Source organism: Lethenteron reissneri, chromosome 23 (assembly GCF_015708825.2).
Source record: "Lethenteron reissneri isolate LAM-NWPU_2019-01 chromosome 23, ASM1570882v1, whole genome shotgun sequence".
Classification (NCBI taxonomy): Eukaryota; Metazoa; Chordata; class Hyperoartia; order Petromyzontiformes; family Petromyzontidae; genus Lethenteron; species Lethenteron reissneri.
In genome coordinates this window covers 21,426,013-21,452,863 of record NC_083801.1, presented here as the reverse complement: position 1 = coordinate 21,452,863, position 26,851 = coordinate 21,426,013, and the positions used below count along the sequence as shown (strand labels likewise).

Below are 26,851 nucleotides of genomic sequence, written 5' to 3'. Positions count from 1 at the left end.
CCTACTCTCCATTCCCTCCCCGTCATCGCTCACTCAACATCTCCCCTACCTCTTCCCCGTTACTCCCTCCCTTCACCGTCGTATTCCCTCCTTTTCACGTCACCCTCTCCCTGCTCCCTCGTGACACCTCCCCTCACACAGGCGCCCCCTTCTTTTGCTAACCTCCACCGTCCGTCCCCCCCCCGAACGTCCCTCGTCATCCTCCTCAATAGCTCTCTTCACTCCCCATCGTCATCATCCCTCCTCATCGCGACTCAGCGCAAGCCTCCTTCATCTCCCTCCTCCCCACCTCCACCCATTCCCACCTCCACCCCCAACTAAATCCTCCTTCCTCCCCCCCATTCCACCCGCACCTCCCTCCTATTCCACCCCCACCACAAATCCTCTCTCACCCAACCCTTTCCTATCCATCACCCCCCAACACACCCCCACCCAAGCCCGCCCTCCCCCTCCCTCCCTTCAGCCAATATCTCAGACCGCTGGTGCATTGCGCGCTGAATGCTGGGAGAGTCCAGCAAAAAAAATCCGGCCGAGAGGGGGAGAGAGCGAACGAGAGAGCGAGAGAGCGAGCAGCACACACACACAGAGTGAGAGCGAGAGGGAGAGAGAGCGAACGAGAGAGCGAGTAGCAGACACACACAGAGTGAGAGAGAGGTGGGGAGAGAGCGAACGAGAGAGCGAGTAGCAGACACACACAGAGTGGGAGCGAGAGGGAGAGAGAGCGAACGAGAGAGCGAGCAGCACACAGAATAGGAGAGGGGGGGGGTAGCGAGCCACAGACACGGAGAGAGAGAGAGCGCGCACAAGCGCCGAGCTGCCGACATCCACCGTCACCGCCGCGGTTGTGAAGCTCTTCCCGCCGTCATGAACCCCCCGTGCGCGAGATGCGACAAGATCGTGTACCCGACGGAGAAAGTGAGCTGCCTGGACAAGGTAGGCGCCTCCCGTACTCCTCGGCGCCCACGCACGCGCCTTTTGCGATGATTGTTTTACGCGGGGATACCGTATACAGTGTGTGTGTGTAAGCAATACGTGTGTGGAGAGAGAGAGAGAAAGGGTGGATGGTGTGGAGGGAGAGAGACGCCGATATACGTGATTTTTATTTTGGGGGGGGGGGGGTGGGAGGTGGGGGTGTTACAGCTCCTAACCACGGAGCCTCGAGAGGGCTTAATCCGCGTTAGAGATTCTGAGCGACTCAACAGAGCCGCTGCCTGACGCCTTTGGGGGGGGGGGGGGGGGGGAGACACGCTCGGATTTCAGAACCACGCGCGGCTGGACAGCTCCCGACATCCCGTGCCCACGGACTCGCACGTAGCAGAGCAGACACAGCACGTGGACTAGCACGTGACACAGCACGTGGACTAGCACGTGGCACAGCACACAGAGTATATACAACACGCGAACTATCACTGAGTACAGCATACAAAAGCATCAACTACACGTGGAATTGCACATGATACAGCATATACCGCACACGGAAGATCATAGCGTAGCATACACAACACAGCATATCTCGCACCACAGTACACATAGCATATACAACACACGAACTTGCACGCCATATATTACATCACACAGCCCAGAATTCCATGCACAGCACACGCAATATCATAGCACAACATACACAATGTACACATAAAACGGAATAGCGTAAAGCATAGCACAGTATAGCATACACAGAGTACGCACAGGACATGAATAATGTACAGCACACAGCAGCGCAGCCAATAACGGTACACAAACAGAAACACGTAACAGCACGCAGCATACAAATACAATCATACAGAGGACAGCATACAAAGTAACACGATAGCCTCAAGCATAGCACGGCATACGAATCACAACACGCACGTTACACGGAATAGCATAAAGCATAGCACACCGTAACATCACATAAACGGCATACCAGCAGAGCGCACGCAGAACATGGAATAGCATACATCACACAGCATAGCATACACACAGCACGCAAATATGTCAGAGTTTATACACCACACAGACATGATAGCGTACACATCACACGACACAGCACACGAATGAGGCACGGCACACAGAGCAAACATAGCATACAGGACACAGGACAAGGCACAGGACACACACAACACAAATCACGCATGCCACAGGGTAACGTATACACACAGCAAACGACAGCACACGCAACAAATGACACTGAACGTTGCAGCATAGCATACACCCCACGCAGCACAGCATGTGCAACGCACCCCACACTGCACACAAACACAGCGCTGGAGTCATCGCACACACACACAGGCGCATGCACAGCATACGGCACAGGAAGACACAGCAGAGCACGTACTCAACATACACACATACTCAACACACACACAGCATACGACAGCTCAGAGCACCATCGCGCAGTATATACAACACACAAAACGCAGCCAGCGAACAGAAAAAATACACGACACATACGTCACACGTGTCGTATCGAATACACGCAGACGGCCGATTGTGAGCAGTCGTCTAGACAAAGACCCCCCCCCCCCTCCACATGGCCTACAGTATTTGGGCAAAAGAAATTGTTAGCGAGCCTCTGTTGTGGCCGCTACGGTGCAACGAGGCGTGGTGGTGTGGCCAGCACCACGCCCGGCCGCTCCCGACGGCACAGCGCTCGTGCGCACACGCCGCGCGAGACACTCATTTCAGGCTGAGTCAACCTTCGGGGGAGCCCCAGGATGTGGGCAGATGTCATTTGTGATTTAAGGTTTTCCCGTGGCCCGGGAGTCGAACTCGGGGTTGTGTGTGACTTCGCAACGCAGTGCGTGAATTGATGATGCAGACAACACGCACACACGCGCGCGCACAAAGACAAAGCTCTCCTCGGTTTTAAGCCTGAACAGCCTGAGCAGGCTATTTGGGGTAAGCGCTGTTCACAATAAAGGCCGGAACGGTAGGCGAGGGGATGGTTGGCCAAGCACCACGCCCGACCGCCTTTGTCTCTCGACTGATTGAAGTTCACGCAGCGCACCAGATGCTGTAGTCTACCGAGGGGAGGCCCGGGACTGGTGCAAGAAGATCATCGTCGCTGGTGTTGACCGTGAACGAACAATTCAACTTGGGTAGCTGGGTTCACAGCGCAGCGTGCTAACCATCACACCACCGCTCCCCACGACGCGTGCACACACGGACACACAGGCGATCTGTGCGAGGTGTGCATGGTAACGGCGCGTGTGTTGGCGTGTGTGTGTGTTGCTGCTGCGTGTGTGTGTGCGCGCGTGTGTCGCTGCTGCTGCTGCTGCGTGTGTAGCTGCTACTGCTGCGTGTGTGTTTCGCTGCTGCTGCGTGTGTGTGTCGCTGCTGCTGCGTGTGTCGCTGCTGCTGCGTGTGTGTGTGTCGCTGCTACTGCTGCGTGTGTGTTTCGCTGCTGCTGCGTGTGTCGCTGCTGCTGCGTGCGTGTGTCGCTGCTGCTGCTGCGTGTGTCGCTGCTGCTGCGTGTGTGTGTGTCGCTGCTGCTGCGTGCGTGTGTCGCTGCTGCTGCTGCGTGTGTCGCTGCTGCTGCTGCGTGTGTGTGTGTCGCTGCTGCGTGTGTGTGTGTGTCGCTGCTGCTGTGTGTGTGTGTCGCTGCTGCTGCTGCGTGTGTTGCTGCTGCTGCGTGTGTGTGTGTGCGTGTGTCTGTCGCTACTGCTGCTGCGTGTGTTGCTGCTGCTGCGTGTGTTGCTGCTGCTGCGTGCGTGTGTGTGTGTGCGTGTGTCTGTCGCTACTGCTGCTGCGTGTGTTGCTGCTGCTGCGTGCGTGTGTGTGTGTGCGTGTGTCTGTCGCTACTGCTGCTGCGTGTGTTGCTGCTGCTGCGTGCGTGCGTGTGTGTCGCTATTGCTGCGTGTGTGTGTGTGTCGCTGCTGCTGCTGCATGTGTGTGTGTCGCTGCTACTGCTGCGTGTGCGTGTGTGATTGCGCCAGTCGTGTAGCGGTTAGCGCGCTGCGCCACGAACCGGGCGACCCGAGTTCGATTCCCGCTCGCGGCCAACATCGGTGACGATTATCTGAACCGGTCCCGGGCCTCCTGGTGCGGTGTGTAAATATCGCCACTGGGGAGACAAAGGCGGTCGGGCGTGGTGCGGGCCACCCACCACCATGCGTGCCGTCCCGCCCTTCATAAGCGCTCGCTAACACCACTTGCCCCGACCATTTGTTAAGGCTGCACGGGGGACTTTTGTCTTTGATTGCGCTACGCGAGTTCGATGCCAGCTCACGGCCCAACAACAGCAGTGGCGAATGATCACCGATTAATCGATTGTCGTTCACGGCCAACATCGGTTCCGAATATCTGAACCGGTCCCCAGGGCCATCCCGACATCGATTTCGCTCTCAACAGATACCTTAGTGCGGCATGTCAACATCACCAGTGGGAAGACAAAGGCGGCCGGGCATCGTTTTTGTTGTGTTATTACCCACGCCACCTCCTCTCGTATGCCGTGCCGGCCTCGACAGGTGCTAATCGCAAACAGCTTCGTGTGGGCTACACGGGGGAGCTTTGTCTTTGATTGCACCACGCGACCCGTGTTTCCAGGCGAGGCTGCTCTGTCGGCGGCCGCTGTTTGCGATTAAAAGAGATTTAGGGCATTCGGGAGCGAGAGATCTCAACAAAGGCTGCTCGGGACGCAAGCTGTGGCACGTCGTTCCTTACCCGTACCGACGACATGCTGCCCCCCAACCCCCCCCCCCCCCCCCCCCCACAGTTAGACTCCCCAAATGTGGCGAGTTCGGTGGGTGAACGTTGTCACTGCGAGACCAGAGTGGCCCGAAGTAGAATTCACATTCTGGAGGTTCCATTATCACCCTCGTTATGATCGTCGTCGTCGGTATTATTGTTATTATTCGTTCACGCGGGTGAGAAGCAATCATCCGTAAGCAGTTTCACGAGCGTGTCCCGTGGTGGACTTTGGTGAGAAAAAAACAAAGTCGCGGTAAATTAATCGAGAACATCGCGGATACCGAGTAGCAGACGCGTGGCAGGGAAACAGCGCTGAGGTCACGCGGCACGGGGATGCGCATCATCGCTGAGCCGTCCCTAGGGGTACGGGGAATCTGGACGACCGTCCCGGGCCCCACGCTTTGAGGGGCGGGGGGGGGCCTTCGACGTCACGATGTCAGATGTAGTTTAGTTTGAAAGCGTTGGAGGAGAGGGGGAGCACGTGGTGTGGACGGGCCTTGCCACGTGTGCAGAAATATGAAAGGACATCATGCGGGGCTTCGCTAACCACAAGTGTGAGATGATGATGATCATGATCATGCTTTATTAGTGAACATCACGCCTCGCACAAGTATAAAACAACACATCCCAATGGAATTAATAGGCACATTTGAACAGAAGGCACGGCTGAATATTGTCAAGTTATACAATCCTCGTGAGATGCCAGTGGGAGTGTGCAGACACATGGATATGACGGAAGAGATTGCAGACGGCGGTTAGAGATGCTGCAGTGAGATAGGAGAGATGCGGACAGGCCTGTTGTCACTCCACTGCTGGATGACGAATATGCCGCCTCGATATACGGTGGGGTGAAAGGAGGAATGTGTCGGGCAAGAGATAGCGGTGCGGCGAGATGGAAGGTGCCAAGACACAGGTTTGTTGTGAGATGCGCGAGACGTGGGATTGAGACGTGGGGATAGGAACCAGCGATGTAAGGATGAAGATCTACTCGTAAGGGATAGAACAGAGATGCATTCGGGCGAAATACGAGACAGCAGAGCGATGTGTTGATAATAAAATAGAAGCGATTGTAGGATGCAAGAGGCATGTGACTACACCGCCCGCATGCATGTAAGCTTTAGAATGTAATTGCCAGTCAACGTTCATTATGTGCAGCACACGGACACTGTAGTGACACTGGCATGGTTTCCGACTGCATACAAACCTTGGGCAGGTAAAATAAAAACTATTTTTTTTAATAAAAAATACAGTCAAGTCTCAGAGTACGTGGCGGGGTTAGGTTCCGTGTGCGCCTGCATAAGCGCGAATTCGCGAAAGTTGGGGTTCGGCTATACAAATGTCTATATACAATGTTTCTATACACTATTATATACTACACTACACTATACACTACTATACACTACACTATATACTACTATACACTACACTATACACTACTATACACTACACTATACACTCAACTATACACTACTCTATACTATACACTACTATACACTACTATATACTACTATACACTACTATACACTACAAACAACTAAATACTACGGTAACATTTTTTTAAGAATGCATATAAAATGTATATCAATGTACATGAATGTTTAATAAAGTACAGTACTGTATAGTAAATGATTCACTAATCATCGGTAGCATACGGGTCAGATAGAACACTATCATTACTAACACTATACGGCCTGTATAGGCGCTCGCTCACAGCACTTGAATCCACAGTCTGTCAGGCTATACGGGTGATCTTTGTCTTTGGTGAGTGTGTTTTTCTTTGTGCGTCTCTACGTGTGCGTGTGAATCATGAGTCATCTCGGTCAGTTGGCCCACAACACCTGGGTATTGACCCCATTCCCTTTTAGCCGAACTTTCAGCACTTACACGCGGCCCAGAGTGCACCGAGGTCAAGTCACCGTCAGTCAGTGGCAACAGGCGGGCGTTGTTGTTGTTGGTGGTGATGGTGGTGGAGATGATGGTGGGGAGCGGTGGTGTAGCGGTCAGCGCGCTGCATTACGGACCTGGTCACCCGGGTTCGATTCCCGCTCACGGCCAACATCAGTGACGATCATCTGAACCGGTCCTGGGTCTCCCCTAGGTCGACTCAGCCTCAAAACGAGTGCCTGTTGCGATTTGTAAACATTTGCAGCTAGGGAGACAAAGACGGCCGGGCGTGGTGTTGGCCACCCACCCTCTGGTGTGCTGTGCCGGCCTTCACAGGTGCTCGCTAACACCACTTGCCCTTACAGTCTGTTACAGGCTGTACGGGAGATTGTTGTCTTTGATAAAGTTTGCGGTGATTGTGGTGGTGGTCGTGGTGGTGACGATGATGATGATGCTGGAGATGATGATGGCTGTGGTGGCTGTGGTGGCTGTGGTGGAGGCGGTAGTTTGTGGTGGTTTAGGAGGTTTAAGGAGGTTAGTGGCGATGTGGCTGACTCCTCAGTCGACCCCAGGCAGAGATGACAGGTTCAAGATGAGGAGCCCGGCTCCCAAATGAGCTACACATGAACCACCGTTCCCTGGTAGAAGAATGTGGAATTTCCACCATTAACAACGATTTGTTAACCTGTTCCAATGACAGTAATGTGACAAGGACAAAGATCCCCCGCATAGCCTTTAACAGACTGTTGGGTCAAGTGCTGTTAGCGAGCACCTATTAAGGCCGGCACGGCGCACGAGGTGTGTTGTCAGCATCGCGCCCAGGCGCCTTTGTCTCCCCACTGCTGATGTTTACACACCACGCCAGGTACAGTACTAATTTCAGGCTGAGTCTACCTAGGGGAGGCCCAGGTGCCCGTTCAAATATTCGCCAGCTATTGGTCGCGAGCGGGAATGGAACTCGGGTGGCCGTGTTCGTGGCGAGGTAGCTGCCTACACGCACGGTGTGGTACACAATCACACGATGTGGTACACAATCACACACGGTGTGGTACACAATCACACACGGTGTGGTACACAATCACACACGGTGTGGTACACAATCACACGCGATGTGGTACACAATCACACATGATGTGGTACACAATCACACGCGATGTGGTACACAATCACACATGATGTGGTACACAATCACACATGATGTGGTACACAATCACACGCGATGTGGTACACAATCACACATGATGTGGTACACAATCACACACCGCTCTCTCACCACGGACACAGACAACACGAACGCGCACTCGGCGCGTGGCGGCTCCACGTGGACACCCCGCGACCGCGGCCATCATCCTTAATTACGCCTGATTAACTCTGGAGAAAGAACATTCATTTGTACTGCCCTGCTCCTACAATCGCCTTAGAGGCCTCACCGAAACTCGGGACTATTTGCTGAGGGGGGGGGGGGGTCCCTTGCTGTTGGGATGTCACACCGGGGGGGGGGGCTTGCTGTTGGGATGTCACACCGGGGGGGGGGTCCCTTGCTGTTGGGATGTCACACCGGGGGGGGGGGGGGGCTTGCTGTTGGGATGTCACACCGGGGGGGGGGGGGGGGGCTTGCTGTTGGGATGTCACACCGGGGGGGGGGCTTGCTGTTGGGATGTCACACCGGGGGGGGGGGCTTGTTGTTGGGATGTCACACCGGGGGGGGGGGGGGCTTGTTGTTGGGATGTCACACCAACGATGTATCGACTCCCCCAGACGCGCAGTGTCTAAAGCACCGCGCCACAAAGCCGGCGGGTCTGATTCATGATGGATGTTTGTGGGGTTAGGTCGCGTGGGTGGGGTGTGGGTGAGTGTGCGTGGTGTGGGTCTGGTTGAGTGTGATGGGGTGTGGTTGAGTGTGTTGTGGGTGAGTGTGTTGTGGGTGAGTGTGCGTGGTGGTGGTGTGGGGTGTGGTTGAGTGTGGGGTATGGTTAAGTGTGCGTGGTGGTGTTGGGTGTGGTTGAGTGGGATGGGGTGTGGTTGAGTGTGATGGGGTGTGCGTGTCTCGACAGGTGTGGCACAAAGCGTGTTTCCACTGCGAGGTCTGCAAGATGACGCTGCAAATGAAAAACTACAAGGGCTACGACAAGAAGCCTTACTGCAGCGCGTGAGCACCCTGACACACCCGGACACACCACACCCTGACACACCCTGACACACCACACCCTGACACACCCTGACACACCCTGACACACCCTGACACACCACACCCTGACACACCCTGACACACCACACCCTGACACACCCTGACACACCCTGACACATCACACCCTGACACACCCTGACACACCCTGACACACCACACCCTGACACACCCTGACACACCCTGACACATCACACCCTGACACACCCTGACACACCCTGACACACCACACCCTGACACACCCTGACACACCACACCCTGACACACCCTGACACACCCTGACACACCACACCCTGACACACCCTGACACACCCTGACACATCACACCCTGACACACCCTGACACACCACACCCTGACACACCACACCCTGACACACCCTGACACACCACACCCTGACACACCACACCCTGACACACCTCACCCTGACACACCACACCCTGACACACCCTGACACACCACCCCCTGACACACCCTGACACACCACACCCTGACACACCACACCCTGACACACCACACCCTGACACACCCTGACACACCCTGACACACCACACCCTGACACACCCTGACACACCACACCCTGACACACCACACCCTGACACACCTCACCCTGACACACCACACCCTGACACACCCTGACACACCACCCCCTGACACACCCTGACACACCACACCCTGACACACCACACCCTGACACACCACACCCTGACACACCCTGACACACCCTGACACACCACACCCTGACACACCACACTAGATGCTCACCCCCGCTTATTCGCCCAGCTGCTGCAGCCCTGTCCGTCTCGATTCATCTCAATGTTCTTTATTGAACCCACGTGCGATCCAAGTGAGATTCATGATGTCACCTGTCACGCTGGTCTCCGTGGTTACCGTGCCGGGGACAGTTCACGTGTCACAGGTTTACTCACACGGCACGGCACGTGACCCGGGAGCTGGGGATGTTGCCTGAGACCCCGGCACACATCATGCCCCCCACGGTGGCCAGGAGATGTTGACTACCTCGCCTGGCATACAGGAGGTCGTGGGTTCGATCCCGACCCTGACGCCTGCTGCTGTATATTTGGAGTCTGCGTCTCTCTATCTCATCATCATCATCATCACGGTGGCCAGGAGATGTTGACTACCTCGCCTGGCATACAGGAGGTCGTGGGTCCGATACCGACCCTGATGCCTGCTGCTGTATATTTGGAGTCTGCGTCTCTCTATCTCATCATCATCATCATCACGGTGGCTAGGAGATGGCTCCATGTGTGGGGTGCGGTGGGGGGGAGTGAACCGGTGTCTGCCTACGAAGTTGGGGGGGGGTCCCGGCTCGCTCGTTCGCCTCCAGCGATCGAGCGACGGAGTTGAGAACCGCTCAGAAATTTGCGGCGCGGGGTTATTTATTTTGGTTTTTCTCCTCTCGGCTTGGGAGCGAGGCGTTGCGCCATTTCTCGTCACGTTTTCATGCGCCACGGTGGCTAGGCGATGTCAACTACCTCGCCTGGTATACAGGAGGTAGTGGCTTCAATTCCGACTGTGAAGGCTGCTGTAAATTTGGAGTTTGCGGTGTCTCTCTCTCTCTCTCTTTCCCCGTGGTTGCATGAATTTTGCTCCGGGTCCTCCGGTTTCCCCTCCACGTTTAGACATCACGCGTTTATTAGCATTTGGCTGCTGCTATCAATGTCCGTACGAAGAAGAGGATGACAAGCCACTTGGTTGAGCTATCATTTGTGATAGCCAAGTGGATTCTAAAAAAAAGAGATGTACATCTCAGTGGGCCTTCCCTGGAATGTTTTGTTAAACATAAATAAAGTAGTGGAGTTTATTATCCCAGCCCCTCTCCACGCGCCTGACGATCTCCTGGCTCCCATCTCCGCGCGATGGGGCGCCCCGTCAGGCGCCTTCCAGCCCTGAAGCTGCCGCTGCCTCGTTAGTCTCCACCACTCGTCAATCTCCACCACTCGTCAGTCTCCACCTCGTTAGTCTCCACCACGCGGCCACCGTCGCTCTTTCTAGCCACGACGCCTCCTGCCCAAGCACCCCCCACCACACCCCCCCACCACCACCCCCTACCACCCCGCCACCACCACCACGTACGGTGCGAAAGAAATTCAACATACATACGTACATGCAAAGGAAAAGCCAGGTTGATCATCGCGAGTTTATTTTCAATGCGTGGCCATTGCGCACGATTGCGATACAACACCTCTCATCGCCATCATCCTTCTACCCCCCATCCCCACTAGTTCCAGCCCCCCCCCCTCCACCGTGATTTAGGGGATGTCTTCATCCAGCAGTGGATTGCCCGTGGCTGCTGCTGCTGGTGGTGATAATGGTGATGATGGTGATGATGGCGGTGATGATGGTGGTGATGGTGATGATGGTACACTCCTCTCGCATCGTGAGTGCTGAACTCTGGACAGATGCGAGTCCGTCTCGGAGCAGTAGGGGGAGGCATCGACTCACCTTGAGGTCAACTCTGTTCATTCATCATCAGCATCATCGGCCGTGGTCAATCCACTGCTGGATGAAGGCCTCCCCAAGTCGCTGCCGCCGCCATCACCTCTCGCGATCTTACGATGTAAACAATCCACCCAGCGCCTGCACATTTATCGATTTCATCGCTCCATCTCCTCGGTCTTCATCCTCCCGAATGCGCTAAGGGTTGGTTTGCACGGTGATGGTGACGAGGTCTGTAACGATTCCATTCAATAATGTTTTTATTTACTTTACATCCGTGGCGTATGTAGCGGCGCGGTCGGCATGAGTGCACCAGTGACACACATGATGATGATGATGATGGTCATCAGCCGTGGTACATCCTCTGCATCATGGGGGAAGGGGTAGAGCCCATACCGATGTCGATTCCGACCCTGACACTGCCTGCTGTACGACATTTGCATTGAACACGCAGCAGGGCTTTCTCGACAGATTTTATCCATAATAGAGGTTGTTGTTTTGGGTTATATCGCGTAAATATAACTGCGTCGTTAAATGTGTCGTTATTTAAGATCGAAACAGGAGAGGGGGATTCCTCCACCAAATCTGGCTGTAATTACTGGCGAATCGTCGAACTCGAATTGTAAATGTTGTGGGTTTATTCTTCAACACACCGGTGTGCTGTGCTAGTAGCGAATTTGCATGTTTTGTTTAAGTGACAAACCTTACTAATTGGCCGTGTCGGGTGGTGGCGGGTTTAACGAAGCATTTTCATCTAAGCGATATAACCCCAAAACACATCTATTATGGATTATATTTGGAGTTTGCATGTCTCTCTCTCTCCCTGTGGTCGCGTGGATTTTCTCCGGGTCCTCCGGTTTTTCTCTCATCATTTGGAATCGTGGTGCATTCAGAGTTTTTGGCTGCTGCTATCAATTTCCACACGATGATGACAGACCACTTCGTTGAGCGATCATTTCCGATAGCCAGGTCGCATTTGAAAAAGAGCTACATAGCTCAGTGGGACCTTACCTGGTCAAATAAAAGTTTAGATTTAGAGAAGCCAGTGAGTTTTTTTTTACATATATGTTTGTTTTTCGAAAAACGAGAGAAGATACTGACTCGGAGAGTTCCATAAGTACCCCCTGGGGACACGTGGTGCCGTTGCACAACGATGCCTCAAGTTGCCCCCACGATCCCTGAAACAATAATGAGAGATGTGAGGACCGATGGGGACCCCCCCTCCCTCCCTCGGTGACGACCCCTGTCAAGATGGGAGGATTCCTGCGGCACAGAGGGTGGGGGGGGGGTCGATGTTTGCTTTTGACAAAAGCGAGTTCCAGTTGAGTCTTTGAATCAACACCCCGAGATCCCTGGCGTGAGCATTGTCCTTTCGCATTGAGCGGCGACTTAAACAAAGAAGAATCACGCGAACATGAATCACCTCCGACATTTCTGTTTCTCGGTGTCTATATAACAGGTCAGAACGGCTTAAAATAACAATAACACTTCAGACGTATGCTGCGGATGGCGTGGCGACGCGTGTGAGCGCGTGCGTGCGTGCGTGCGCGTGTGCGTGCTTTTCGGGGCGCTTGAGCCACAGTCGGAAAGTTTGTGATATCACACCCGAGGGGATTGTTGGTCCTTATGCATGCTGCGATTGTATATCTCGGGGCGAGGCGTGGCGCCCGTGTGAGATGCTGATGGTGATCCACGTCACCCTCACTGTGTGTTGATCTGGCCCGGTGCACGCAAGTCCAATTGCCAGGCCCTGTCAATTGCCAATCTGACTTGGTCAAACGTTGTCCTCTGCTGCTGCAGCTGCTGCTGCTGCTGCGGCTCTCTCATTTGCTCAGCGAATGCTTTCACACGTGACTTGTGCACTCTTACGAGCACCGGATACACAAGAACTTGTCAATGCATGTGTATGTCAATACGTGACCTCCTGCTAGCGGGCGTTCGACACTTCACGTGGCCTCAAGGTGCACATGGCCTGGCACAAGCGTCGTGGTGACGTCACCGCCACTTAGTGGCGAATGGCGGTTGTTGTGTGCATTTATTTTACTATTCGTGTGGCCCACAGACGCCCACCGCACGACAAAGACCGCTCGGTGTGCAGCAGATGTACAGTCCGCCAGGGGTGGCCTCACGCCCTGGGGTAAACCCCTGGGCGTGAGTCGGGTCACGTGTCCGGTGAACCGCTTCGTGTTGCTAATGGACACCGTGGCAGTCCCTTGCAGAGGTCTGCGTGGCTCGCCGGTCGTGGGGAATATTGGAAATCCCAGGGCGCGCCGTTGCGCCGCCGGTTTTGAGCACGGTCGCTGTTGGCGGTCGCGTTGAGTTGCGGGTATGGAATCACGTCGTGAGCTCTGACGCTGTTGAGGACCCACAGAATGATGTGCTGCCCTCCTCGGCAAGCTGTAGCCGGCTGTGCACGTGTGTGTGGTGTCGCGCAGCGGCCAACCGGTTAGCACGGTTGGCTACGTACGGCCGCGAAAGAAGTTCAACGCGCATACATATGTCATGACGACTTCGACGCACTTGTTTCGAGGTGGTTTCTAAATTGACGAGACGCGTTTCACTCGAACAGGCGGAGATCCCCACTGCAACAGTCCCGAGTCTCCCGTGCATCTCCCTCTCCCTTATATACGGGCCGAGGCCACGCCCCCATTCCCGAACCTTCTCGCTGGCTCTGGACGCTCGCTCCACCAGCAGGACCCTACCGTCCTCTTCCATCACCTGACCACGCTCCTATTCTCGATCATTCCCGTGGCCACTAGTCCATTCGCACTGCAGGCTGACTGCCCTGTCATTACCCACCAGTGGCCGCTAGTCCATTCGCACTGCTCCACTCACACCGCAGGTTGACTCCCCTTGTCATTACCTCCCGTGGCCACTAGTCCATTCACACCGCAGGCTGACTCCCCGTCATTAACTCCCGTGGCCACTTGTCCACTCACACCGCAGGTTGACTCCCCTTGTCATTACCTCCCGTGGCCACTAGTCCATTCGCACTGCAAGCTGACTCCCCTGTCATTACCTCCCGTGGCCACTTGTCCACTCACACCGCAGGTTGACTCCCCTTGTCATTACCTCCCGTGGCCACTAGTCCATTCACACCGCAGGCTGACTCCCCCTGTCATTACCTCCCGTGGCCACCAGTCCATTCGCACAGCAGGCTGACTCCCCTGTCATTACCTCCCGTGGCCACCAGTCGACTCACACCGCAGGCTGACTCTACTGTCATTACACATACTAAACGCAGCAAGTTGGCACAGTAGGGGGCACAGCTGGTGTATCTGCCAGGCGTCATCTCAGTCAGTCAACCCATGGCACCTGAGCTTGTCTCGTGACCTCCTGCCAGCAGGCCCTCAACACTTCACGTGGCCTCAAAGTGCACCGAGGCTGGCACAGGCGTCGTGGTGACGTCACCGCAACTTAGTGGTAAATGGCGGTTGTTGTTGTTGTTGTAGTCGAGTTTAATTCCCGGCCTGGGTTCGATTCCCGGCCACTGCCGACATTGTTGTAGAGTGATGTCTGAACCAGTCCTGGCACGAATAAAGACGAAGGTCCCCCCGCTCAGTATAGCCTGCAACGGACTGTCTGGGCAAGTGCTGTTAGCGAACAGCACCTACAAAGGCCGGCACGGCCCCACGAGGAGCTGGGTGCCCATCACCACGCCCGGCCGCCTTTGTCTCCCCAGTGGCGATGTTTACACAGCGGCGCCGGTCGCCTCCTCTCGTCGTATTCCGCCGCGCGCCGCATTTCGTTGGGTTTCGGAAGGCGTTAAAGTCGCTCGCTACCTACCTTGCCGGGGATTTAAACACCAACAAAAACCACGCGCACGCGCGCGCGCGAGGCTCTTTGTCAACCCCCATATCGGTAATCAATTAGTGGCGTATTTAGGTCAGGAGGAAACCCCTCCGCGCGGTCGCTGCTATCACCGCCCACCCGGCGCGCGGCGCGCGTTATCGGCGCCGTCTGCTTGGTCACCGGTAACCAGGAGAGAGGAGGAGGGGTGGGGGAAGCGCTCGCTGGCTCGTTAAATTTCAGGGTGCGCAATCGTTGGTGTGTGTAGGTGCGTGCGTGCGTGCGGGTGGACGGGCGGGTGGGTAGGGAGCGGTAGTGTAGTGGTTAGCGCGCTGCGCTACGAACATGGCGACCCGGGTTCGATACCCGCCCACGGCCAACACTCAGTGACGAATATCTGAACCGGTCCTGGGCCTCCTCCTAGGTGGACTCAGCCTTAAATGAGTACGTGGTGCGGTGTGTAAACATCGCTACTGGGGAGATAAAGGCGTGCTGGTGGCCACCCACCCCCTCGTGTGCCAGTGTCAGCCTTCATAGGTGCTACTCGCTAACAGCGTTTACCCCAACAGGCTATGGAGGCTATGCGGAAGATCTTTTTACGAGTGCGTGTGTCTTTGTATGAGTGTGTGTGTGTCTGGGCCTGTCTGTGTGTGCGTGTCATGCACTGCACCCTGCGCTGCGTCCTACAGGGGAAAACAATGTAGAATTGAGTAACGTTTCAGGGCAATGACCCTAGGTTGTAGTACATTGATGTGTATGCAAAATCATACGCAAGAATTATATTTATTTCTATCGATCCTTTGAAGGCAGTGTTATTTACGAATGTGTTGAGAATTTGTCGTAAATGCACAGCAATTTGGCGCAGTCGGGAGCACAGGTGGCGCATCTGCCAGTCATCTCAGCCAGGCAAGCCATGGCACCTGCAGGGTCTGTCCCGTGACGTCCTGCACCTAGCCTGGCACAGTAGGGAGCACAGGTGGTGCATCTGCCAGTCATCCCAGCCAGGCAAGCCTTGGTACCTGGGTCTGTCCCGTGACCTCCTGCACCTAGCCTGGCACAGTCGGGAGCACAGGTGGTGCATCTGCCAGTCATCTCAGCCAGGCAAGCCATAGCACCTGGGTCTGTCCCGTGACCTCCTGCACCTAGCCTGGCACAGTAGGGAGCACAGGTGGTGCATCTGCCAGTCATCTCAGCCAGGCAAGCCATGGCACCTGGGTCTGTCCCGTGACCTCTGCCTGTCAGCAGCGAGCCTTCCACAGTTCACGTGACGGCCTCGAATTGCACCTAGCCTGGCACAAGCGCTGTGGTGATGTCACTGTCACTTGGTGGCAGTGCGCGGCCGTTATTGTTGGCATGTATATTTGAATATATATGCCAGAAACGTACTTGCTGCACATCCATCTTGTGGTAACGGTGTGCTCCTCAACCAAAAGGCATGAATTGTCTGTTCATGTCTAGCAGACCCTACCCCCGTGCCGAATAGATTTAGCCACCGCTTCGTCCAACCTACTTGCTGTACATCCATCTTGTGACCACCTCTTAGGAGGCGCACAGAACATCGTGTTCTTTTGCATGACCCCCCCCCCCCCCACGTCACATCGCCGCTCGAGTCACAGGCCACGCACCGCCGCTATCACCGCCGCCGGCAATAAATTCTCCGCGTTATTCGCGCGTCAATTGAAGCCACGAATTGCCTCTCGCCCGTGTAAATCTCCCCGCGAGCAGAGCGACTCCACGTTAATTGTGAGGCGGTGGACAGTGGACGGTGGGGGGAGGCACAGCGGCTCAACTCGCTGCGCCATGAACCCGGCGACCCCTGCCGGGCTTCCCGACGACGGCTGCGCGTCTGTGACGCTGTTGCTATCTAAACCCGGACCTGGGATGCCGCCCACCCACTCGCCACACAACCCTCCTCTTCACAGTGGCGATCTAATCACGTTGATGGCACGGGCTCTAGGACGCACAGAGCGGGTGGTACGGGATTTTTTCAAGGTTGAGGAGCGTGGCACTTGAAATAGAATGGACATATTTGGTTGGTGGTGGTGGTTGATGATTGAAAAGTTGCAAAGGGAAGAGCGCGTTCCAGTCGGGCCGCAGAAGCAGCGTCATCTGAAAGCGCCGCGCGACGATTCGGTGGCCGCCGTCTTTGCTCGACGGCTGAACGAGAAGCCGCCGCCGCTGCTGCTGCTGCTACGAGGATGACGAGCGGAGTGTCACGTGATGGGTGTTGTGCTCCTTGGCGGAGATGAGCGAGGTTCTGTGGTTCATTTGTGCCAATCATTATTGAGCAGCATGACCATCATCATGACGATGGTGTTGATGATGTTGATGATGTTGTTGATGATGTTGTTGATGACGATGATGATGTTGCTGATGATGATGTTGCTGATCTTGTTGATGGTCTTGACGATGATGATGTTGTTGATGTTGTTGATGACGATGATTTTGTTGATGATGTTGTTGATGTTGTTGCTGATGATTATGTTGTTGATGTTGATGACGACAATGATGTTGCTGATGATGTTGTTGATGTTGTTGATGACGACGATGATGTTGCCGCGACGCAGGCACTACCCCAAACAGACGTTCACCACGGTGGCGGACACCCCCGAGAACCTGAGACTCAAGCAGCAGAGCGAACTACAGAGCCAGGTCACTCGCACGGTCCTCACCGTGGCTCACTCAAAGAACAACAATAATATATATATACATTCACGTTCATAATCTGGCAAAAAAACGCGGTAAACATGCAAACGTTGGTTGACGTTTGGTTGAGGTCTGCCTAACGTAGCATGTTTACTGAGACAAGCGGTCATTGATGTCGACGTTGTTGCTGTACTGCCCTGATCAGTCCCCACCACCGTGTTTTTGGAAGGGTTTTGCATATAGCACCAAAACAACCCAGCCGTAATTATTTAACAGGCTGCGCCAACGTGGCGAGATGTTAGCTCCCTCGCCTGGTCTACAGGAGGTCGTGGGTCCGATCCTGACTCTGACGCCTGCTGCTGCTGCCTATTTGGGGTTTGCATGGCCCTCTCCGTGGTCGCGTGGATTTTTCTCCGGGTCCTCCGGGTTTCCCCTTCACATTTAGAATCAACATCACGCGTTTAGAGTATTTGGCTCCGATAAACTTCCACGCGATAAGCCACGGCTTTGAGCTGTCATTGGTGGCCAGGTGGCTTCTTGCTCAGTGGGGCCTTACCTGATAAAATATAAACTATTTTTACAGTTTAAAATCAAATCCAGACCACGGTTAGTGTTCCTGTTTAACAAACAGCGGCTGGAATACGCACGTTTCAAGATAACAGGACTGTCACTGGTTCAGGTGGCTGGCTCACCCGCCCGTCCACTCTCTCGTGCTCACCACCGTGTGATTTAAACTAAACGACACTACACATTTCTGGGAGGCTCAACCGGGACACGTGATGAGCTGTGACCCCTCTCCCCGCCAGCCCCCCTCCACCACCGCCCCCCACACCCGTGAGTGGCCTCGCTTTTCCCTTTCACGATGGCCCCGCCTCTATGAGGCCAGATAAAAACAAATCAGGGCCAAGTGTTTCGTGAAACCCAGGACGGACGTCCAATCCGAAGCTGGGACGGCCCCCGGTCCAAATAAGGACGTTTGGTAGCTTTTGCACACGTGGTCGCCACGTGTTTAAACGCCACGTGTTTAAATGTCACGTGTCCCTCTGCAGGTGAAATACAAGGAGGACTTCGAGAAGAGCCGGGGAAAGGCGTTCAGCCTCGTGCCAGACACTCCCGAGCTGCGGCGCATGAAGAAGGCGCAGGAGCAGATAAGCAACGTGGGTCTGCCCTCAACTGCTCCCAACTGCCCTCACCTTGCCCTAAACAGCTGCCCTACGCTAACCTTAAATTTGATGTGCGCTAAACCTTCCCAGCCTTGCTCTGGCATGTGTTGCCCTCTTGCACCGCACTATCTTGCCGCTGTGTGGCCTTGCCCTGCCCCGCTCACACCCTCGACCGCACAACGTTGACTTGTATCACTCAAACACCTGCTGGACGATTCACCCTGAGAACCACGTGATAATCCACTGAGATCAAATCGCGAGTCTCCGATGCACAATTGGCGACCCCTTAAAATGGATTCACAACCATGACCATCTCTCTCTCTCTCTTTCCCATATGTGCGTATGTTGAACTTGTTTCGAAATCGTGTGCAGCCAACCGTGCTAATCGGAGGTGCGGGATGTACTTCCTGATCTCTCTTCCTGAACTTTCTCCCCCTTCCTCCTCTTCCTCTCCCGCAGCCTTTTCCGAACCCATCTCCTGCCTTATCTGCCTCTCATACCTCCCTCCCCTCCCCTCCCTCCCTCCCTCCCTCCGTGACCCATCTCTCCCTCTTCCCTGACCCCTTCATTTCTCTGACCCTACGCACCACCGCCTACCTTTCACCTTCTACCAAGCCCCATCTTTCCTCCCCACTCTCTCCCTCTCTCCACCTAACCACCGTCTCTCTTCTCTTTTCTCCCTCTCCCCCTGACCGCACACTCCCTTACCCCCCCTCCCCCCCACCGTACAGGTGAAGTACCAGGACGCGGGGGTGGTGCCAGTGGGGGCCGCCGCGCCTGACCGCCCCGCGGGGGGCCGTGCTATCCCTGGGGGTCGCCACGCCGGTGAGGGGGGAGGGGGGGGGCGTGGGGGGGGGGTGGTGGGGGGACGTGGGGGGGAGGGGGGGGGGTCGAGATCGGCACTCAAAGCGCGATTGTCCGAATGCCGCAGAAACTCAACCTCCCTTTGGCATCACATCCCAAACGTCGCAGTGCCCTGCTGCAGTCTGGCCAAGGGACCCCCCCCCCCCTGGCGGCTGTTGTCCCTGTGCCGGCCCGAAGCTTGCGTCCAACTCGCACAAGATCGAAGATCATCTTTCCGTGCAGGCATCGAGAGCGCAATAATCGATATTCATAGATGAACTGGTGTGTGCGTGTGCGTGCGTTGGTGGGGAGCGGTAGTGTAGCGGTTAGTTCGCTGCGCTACGAACCCAGCGACCCAAGTTCGATTCCCGCCACCACCAGTGCCGATTATCTGAACCGGTTCAGGTTCTCCCATAGGTAAACTCAGCCTCAAATGAGTATCTGGTGTGGCGTGTAAACATCACCACTGGGGAGACAAAGGCGGTCGGGCGTGGTGTTGGCCACCCACCTCCTTGTGTGCCATGCTGGCCTTCATAGGTGGTGCTCGCTAACAGCACTTGCCCCAACAGTCTGTTAAGGTTACACGGGCGGGGGAGAACCTTTGTCTTTGTCTTTTGCAGGCTACCCCCAGCTGGGGAAAGCGGCCGTGGGGGGCGGTCAGGCGAGACAGACAAGCGCGGCCCCCCAACAGGGAACGCTACCCCCCATGACGGCCCCCCACCCGCTCCACCACCGCCCCTCGGTGGACGTGAGTGTTGACGGTGGCGATCGCGAGGGCGTCGGAATCGTTTAACAAAAAATAAGAAAAGGCTTTTACCCATTGCTGGCAATCACACGGGCGTTAAGATGTTCAAACACCCAGCAGACTCTTAGTTGAAGGCATCGCGTGAGTAAAGCTTGTGTTCATAATACAGGCCTTTTTGGGGTTAGATCGCCTAAATATAAATGCGTCGTTAAACCCGCCACCACATTTATAGTTACGCGATTTAACCCCCAAAAAACCCTTATAGATATTGGTCGCGAAAGCCTACTACGTGTTAAACAAAACGTGTGCTGTCGTACACCCTCCACCACCCGACAAAGACAATGCAGAATCAGATTATGTATTTATAGCGGAGGAATGCAGTGAGCTATAAAGCTCTTCACTACAGATGTCCTCGCTAACGGGACAGGAGCCACTGCTGAATTATCTTGTGACCCCCCCCCCACCGTGCCTCCCCCCACCGTGCCCCCCCACTGTACCCCCCCCCCCACTGTACCTCCCCCCCACCGTGCCCCCCCCACCAACAGGGCACGTTCCGCGCGCTCTACGACTACGTGGCTGCGGACGAGGACGAGCTGAGCTTCGCCGAGGGGGAGCTCTTCTGCAACGTGCAGCGGATCGACGACGGCTGGCTCTACGGCACGGTGGCACGCACCGGAGCCACCGGCATGCTGCCCGCCAACTACGTGGAGCGCACCTGAGCTTCCGCACCCCCCCACCCCCCCCCCCCCGCCCTGGTGAACCTGTGTGATAGCTCGAGTGAACCTGGCCCGGGTGAGCGCACGAGTGAGTCTGTGCTCACCCGGGTGAGATCACGAGTGAGTCTGTGCTCACCCAGGTGAGATCACGAGTGAGCCTGTGCTCACCCGGGTGAGCCTGTGCTCACCCGGGTGAGCGCACGAGTGAGTCTGTGCTCACCCGGGTGAGATCACGAGTGATCCTCTGCTCACCTGTGAGCCCGAGTGACCCTGTGAGCGTGAGTGAATCTGTGCTCACGTGAGTGAAGCTGGGCTTGAACTGAGATCACCGGAGATCACGTGAGGTCACGTGAGGTCACCTGAGTGAACCTGGGTTCATCCCAGTGATGCTGAGCTCACCTGGGCTCACTTAACTGATCTCACCTGAGCTCACCTGAACACGTGAGCTCACCTGAGCTCACCTGAGGTCATGCGTTGAGCGGCGGCTTCTTCCTCACGTGACCTTGCCTAAACGTAACAGTGGCGCTCCTCGACACGTTCCAGGTGATGTTGTCCGTCTCCCATAATGCACCTCAGCAGCCTCAGTTATGATACGACAGAAACCTCCGGCCGTTCTCAATTCCCCACGATGGTGCATTGAGAACGGGTGTCACTCCGCTCCATGTCGGTCGCGGTGGATCGATTGACTGTAGTTCACCACGCTGGTCAGTGCCGATTCGTGGAAAGGGGCACACATGACCCGTTCAGAAGGGTTTGCTGCACTCGCTCAATTGTTGCCCCAGTAGACTGCCTTCCTGTTCTCATGCCAGTTGCAAATCATCAACTTTCTGGCGACATCTCTCAAGACACCAGAGTGTGTGAAGTGCGATCTTTGACGCCGGGTCCGGATCCAAGCGATCAGTCGTGCCAATCAGAATCTGTCCAGAAAGCGTGCCACTTTAATAATCGCCCGCGACTCCTTTGTCCACATCGGAGCGAGCAGTTGCGCATTGAGGAAGTTGTACGTATGCATGTTGATCTTCTTTCTCACCGTACGTCGCCAAACGGTGCGAATCGAAGGTGAGGGGGTAAGGACCACAAAGGTAAAATGGTACGTTCAGGATTGTAACCGCCAATCACAGTAGCTCGCCAACGCATGGCACGTGATTAAATACGCCGCTAAAAACATCGCCGAGCAGATCGACGCTTGGGCGACTGGTTGCAACTGGTTGCCGAGACGTCCTCACACAAGCAATTCAGTTGCATGCATTGCAACCAAGTTGCTCAACCGATCGCTCAGGTGAGGAGCCGGCTTGCATTGGAGTCGACCTCTGTGACCTGGCTGCCATGGAGATGGGACATTGCTCAAGTTGTTTGTTTAAAAATGTCCTCTTTCATTTGTGCTTATACCAATGCCATTTTCGTTTTTAATCTTCAGGCAACAGGAGACAGGAGTTTGGGAGGGAGGTGGGTGGGTGCACAACAATAACATTGACTTATCCAGGGGAAGCCTCGTATGTATGTTGAACTTCTTTCGCACCGTACGTAGCCAACTGTGATAATCGGAAATGGGGGGAAGGACAGCAAACCAAACACACACACATCAGCTCTAAAGAAATGGGTTTTCAATCGAGATGATTTAACAGCGCACAGCTCCGGTGGCTTCCGATTATAATCGAACAAAAGAGCGTTCCAATCCTCGCTGAATCTCAAGACATATTTTCAGGAGGATCCTGCCACAGTCGGGGATGTTGATCCCATTGCACGTGGGAGGAAGCCTGCAACGTGCATGGGGACAGCACTCACACGTGCACACAAACAGCTTCACAAAGATCCCACTTGCTGTGCTGCCACCGCCTGTCCCAAGAGGGTTGGGCGGGGTGGGGTGCCGGTTGCGATATTTGTTCAATAGGCATGCAACATTGATTGCATCGATTAAAATTGATTCTTGCGCTTAAAGGAATGCGCGTCGAGAATGAAACTCGGGTCGCCGGGTTCACGACGCAGCGACGAGTTGACCCGTTTCGTCCACCCCCCCCCCCCCCCCACTATCACCGCCCCCACCCTCTGCTTATTTATTTATCAATTAAAGTGGAGTCGCTCTGCTCGCGGGGAGATTTACACGGGCGAGAGGCAATTCGTGGCTTCAATTGACGCGCGAATTAAGCGGATAATTTATTTTGCCGGCGGCGGTGATAGCGGCGGTGCGTGGCCTGTGACTCGAGCGGCGATGTGACGGGGGCGGAGGGGGGGGTTAGTGAATCATGCAAACGAACACGGTGTAACGTGCCCCTCTTTATATTTTGCCCAGGAGATGGATGTACAGCAAGTAGGTTGGACGAAGCGGTGGCTAAATGTATTCGGCACGGGGGTGGGTGTGCTAGACGTGAAGAGAAAATAAATGCCTTTTGGGTGAGGAGCACACCATTACCTGGAATGAAGGAGGGGGGGGGCGAGCGTGGATGGGTGGGTATATGTGTGTGTGTGGTGGGGGGGGGGGTACAGGCGGTATTTAAAGTTTACTTGGTTTCGCCCAATTCGCATTCGCCAAAAACACAAACCGCAATTCGGGCGTGATTCACGAGCGGTAAGTTTGTGCTGAGCAAAGACGAGACAGAGTTAGTGGGGGAGGGGGGGGGCGCTTTACGAACGCCTTGATCCCAACAAACGTCGTCTTTGGCCATAACAAGACTCGCGGCGAGTTTTCGTTTAAACAAAATAAAAAAAGTGGGACGCACGAACGGACGGACGGACGAAATGCGACAAATGAGCGTTGTTGGCCAACTAAGATGTGAAGCTGCGCACACGCGGCGCTGCACTCTCGCTGCGCCGTCGTCGGCGGGTGAACGACGAAGTAGGAAAAAAAACACAAACACAAACAAACACACAAAAAAGCACAAAATCTGCGGGAACAACACACACACAAAGGAGTAGGCGGCAAGTCGTCCGGGGTTGCTCCTGCAGGCAGATTCCTGGCGGGATGTGCACGGGCGTCAATGTGCGGGGACTGCCGACGCTTCAATGCGTGCGATCGTGGCGTCGAGAGGGGCAGGGAGGGTCTCGCAGCCGATGGCTTCACGTCGGCTCTTCGTGGGTCAGTAGAGAGGTGTTGCTCGTCTGAGCAAAAAAAATAAACATTAAAGTAGCGTTTGTAACTAAAAATAAGCAAAAAATACAAATAAAAAGGCTATAGTGAGTAGAAGATGCAAATCTTCCCCGTGTCCTTTTAGACTCGTCATTTTGCACCAGGTCACGCACGCGTGCGGTCACAATGCACACACACATACACAAAGACAAATATCCCCCGTATAGCCTTAACAGACTGTAGGGGAAAGTGCTGTTAGCGAGCACCTATGAACGCCGGAACGGTACAAAAGGGGGTGGGTGGCCAGCACCACGCTCGGCCGCCTTTGTCTCCCCAGTGGCGATGTTTACACCGCACCGGATACTCATTTGAGGCTGAGTCGACCTAGGGGAGGCCCAGGACCGGTTCAGATAATCGTCACTGGTGTTGGCCGTGAGCGGGAATCGAACTCGGCTCGCCGGTTTATAGCGCAGAGCGCCAACCGCTACACCACCACTCCCCACTACACAACAACAACAACAACCGCCATTCGCCACTAAGTGGCGGTGACGTCACCACGATGCTTGTGCCAGGCCAAGTGCACCTTGAGGCCACGTGAAGTGTCGAACGCCCGCTGGCAGGAGGTCACGGGGCAGACCCAGGTGCCACGGGTCGACTGACCGAGATGACCGAGATGACTGGCTGATGCACCACCTGTGCCCCCTACTGTGCCAACTTGCTGTGCTTTAGCCACCCGGCGCTCCGCTCGTTGTTGTGAGCGTCGCTCCTCCGCCCTCCGTTGTTGTTGGAGGGCGACTGCCTCCAACTGCCCAGTAGCGGTCCTTCACGAGCCTCCTCCACTGAGGCCGATCTTGACACCGCTGGTACCAGTCATCGGCAAGTCCACTCAGCTCCACGTCCTCCTGTACCACATCACTCCATCTCTTCTCCAGTCCGTGCCGCGCCCGTCTAGCCCCCTCGATCCGGCCGAACAAAAGCTATTAAGGCATGCGGTGGCTGGGCATGCGGGCTAAATGACCGTACAAAGACACATACATACACATACACAATATACACAATCTACGCACACATACCTACACACATACAGACACAATACACACGATACATACACATACATACACAAACTACACACAATACACACAATACATACACACACAATACACACACATACACGACAAGGCGGCAAAGATCTCCCTTATAGACTTGGGTTGGGGGAATTTACGAGTAGTGGCGAAAGAAGGAAGAGTGATCAAGAGACGACGGCGTGTGTTGTGTGTTGTGTGTGTGTTGTGTGTGTTGTTGTGTGTGTGTTGTGTGTGTGTTGTGTGTGTGTTGTGTTTGTTACAGAGAGCCGTGTGGCTAAAACACAGCGAGTTGGCACAGTAGGGGGCACAAGTGGTGCATCTTCCAGTCCTCTCAGTCGACCCACGGCACCTGAGTTTGCCCCGTGACCTCCTGCCAGCGGGCGTTTGACACTTCACATGGCCTCAACCTGCACCTAGCCTGGCACCGGCGCCGTGGTGACGTCACCTTGGTGGCGTGTGGCGGTCGTTGTTGTTGTTTGTTTGTTGTGGGGAGCGGTGGCGCAGTGCTTAGCGCGTTGCTTTGCGAACCCGGCTCACCCCGAGTTCGATTCCCGGCTCAGTGCCAACGCAGGCGACGAACATCGGACCGCGAGAATCGTCGTCGTCTTGACCTGCAGCGGCCGCTCTGCCGCGTTGCGCTTGGAGGCAGCGTGGGTGGAAGCGGAACGGTCAATCTGACCGGCGTCCGTGTGGACAATAAATTGTGGATGTCGGTTTCCATGGTGATTAATTAACCCTGGGGCTCCCACCCACCCCCCACGCCACGCTCCCCACCGCCCGGCTAACTCTTCTCTCATGTCAGCGCCTCCAAATCAATTCCCCAACATCGCCTCCCGCTGTCAGCGACGACAATTAGTGAGCGGGCACGACACAGGCGCCCAGATGTGTATGGGTTGGGTGGGGGCACGTGGAGCCTTTTAGAGGCGAGGGACCTTTTTCTTGATATAATTTACACGTTCACGCAAACCACACGAAAGGCAAAAAAAATTATTAAAAATAAATAAATAAATAATTTTACGAAATGATGAACGAAGCAAAGTGCCGACTACACCGAGCATCTTCTTGTTTCCACTGATCGTAAAAAACGAAAGGCAAAGATCCCCCGTGTAGCCTCGAACAGACCGTTGGGGCAAGCGCTGTTGGGCGAGCACCTATGAAGGCCCGGCACGGCGCACGAGGGGCCTGGGGTTGCCGGCACCACCACGCCCGACCGCCTTTGTCTCCCCAGTGGCGATGTTTACACGTCGCCCCCGGTAGACCCACAAGAGACCGTAGATATATCACTCGCCACTGATTTAGCCGTTGCTGAGAATCCAACTCAGACGGCTGGGTTGCATTGCGCGGTGCGCTGTGCAATTGCGCCACCTCTTGCATACACAAATACACAATAAACACACATATACACAATCCACACATACACAACACGCATAAACAGCATATACACGAACAATACACACACGCAATAACATACACAACACACACAACCCACATCTACCATTCGCCAAGTGGCAGCGATGTTAGCTGCGGTACTTGTGCCAGGCTAGGTGCATGCATTATTTGCCCAGAACCAGCAGTGGGACTGTGTGGGAGCTGGAATGG

General features: G+C 55.1%; 2 protein-coding genes across 2 annotated transcripts in view; one reads left to right on the top strand and one right to left on the bottom strand.

The window, feature by feature from the left end:
• Positions 1–541: 541 nt before the first annotated feature.
• On the top strand, positions 542–24,982 carry LOC133346194 (LIM and SH3 domain protein 1-like). Its single transcript, XM_061557691.1, has 7 exons — positions 542–933; positions 8,610–8,704; positions 17,558–17,642; positions 18,686–18,793; positions 19,531–19,624; positions 20,263–20,390; positions 20,933–24,982. The coding sequence occupies exons 1-7, from the start codon at positions 865–867 to the stop codon at positions 21,104–21,106; spliced, it is 753 nt and encodes a 250-aa protein (XP_061413675.1). The 5' UTR covers positions 542–864; the 3' UTR covers positions 21,107–24,982.
• Positions 22,792–26,851, bottom strand: part of LOC133346240 (macrophage mannose receptor 1-like) — a 54,274-nt gene continuing 50,214 nt past the window's right edge. Inside the window, exon 33 of the mRNA XM_061557779.1 lies at positions 22,792–22,860. Within this exon, the coding sequence (XP_061413763.1) occupies positions 22,792–22,860 (69 nt within the window). The remainder of the gene's footprint in view (positions 22,861–26,851) is intronic.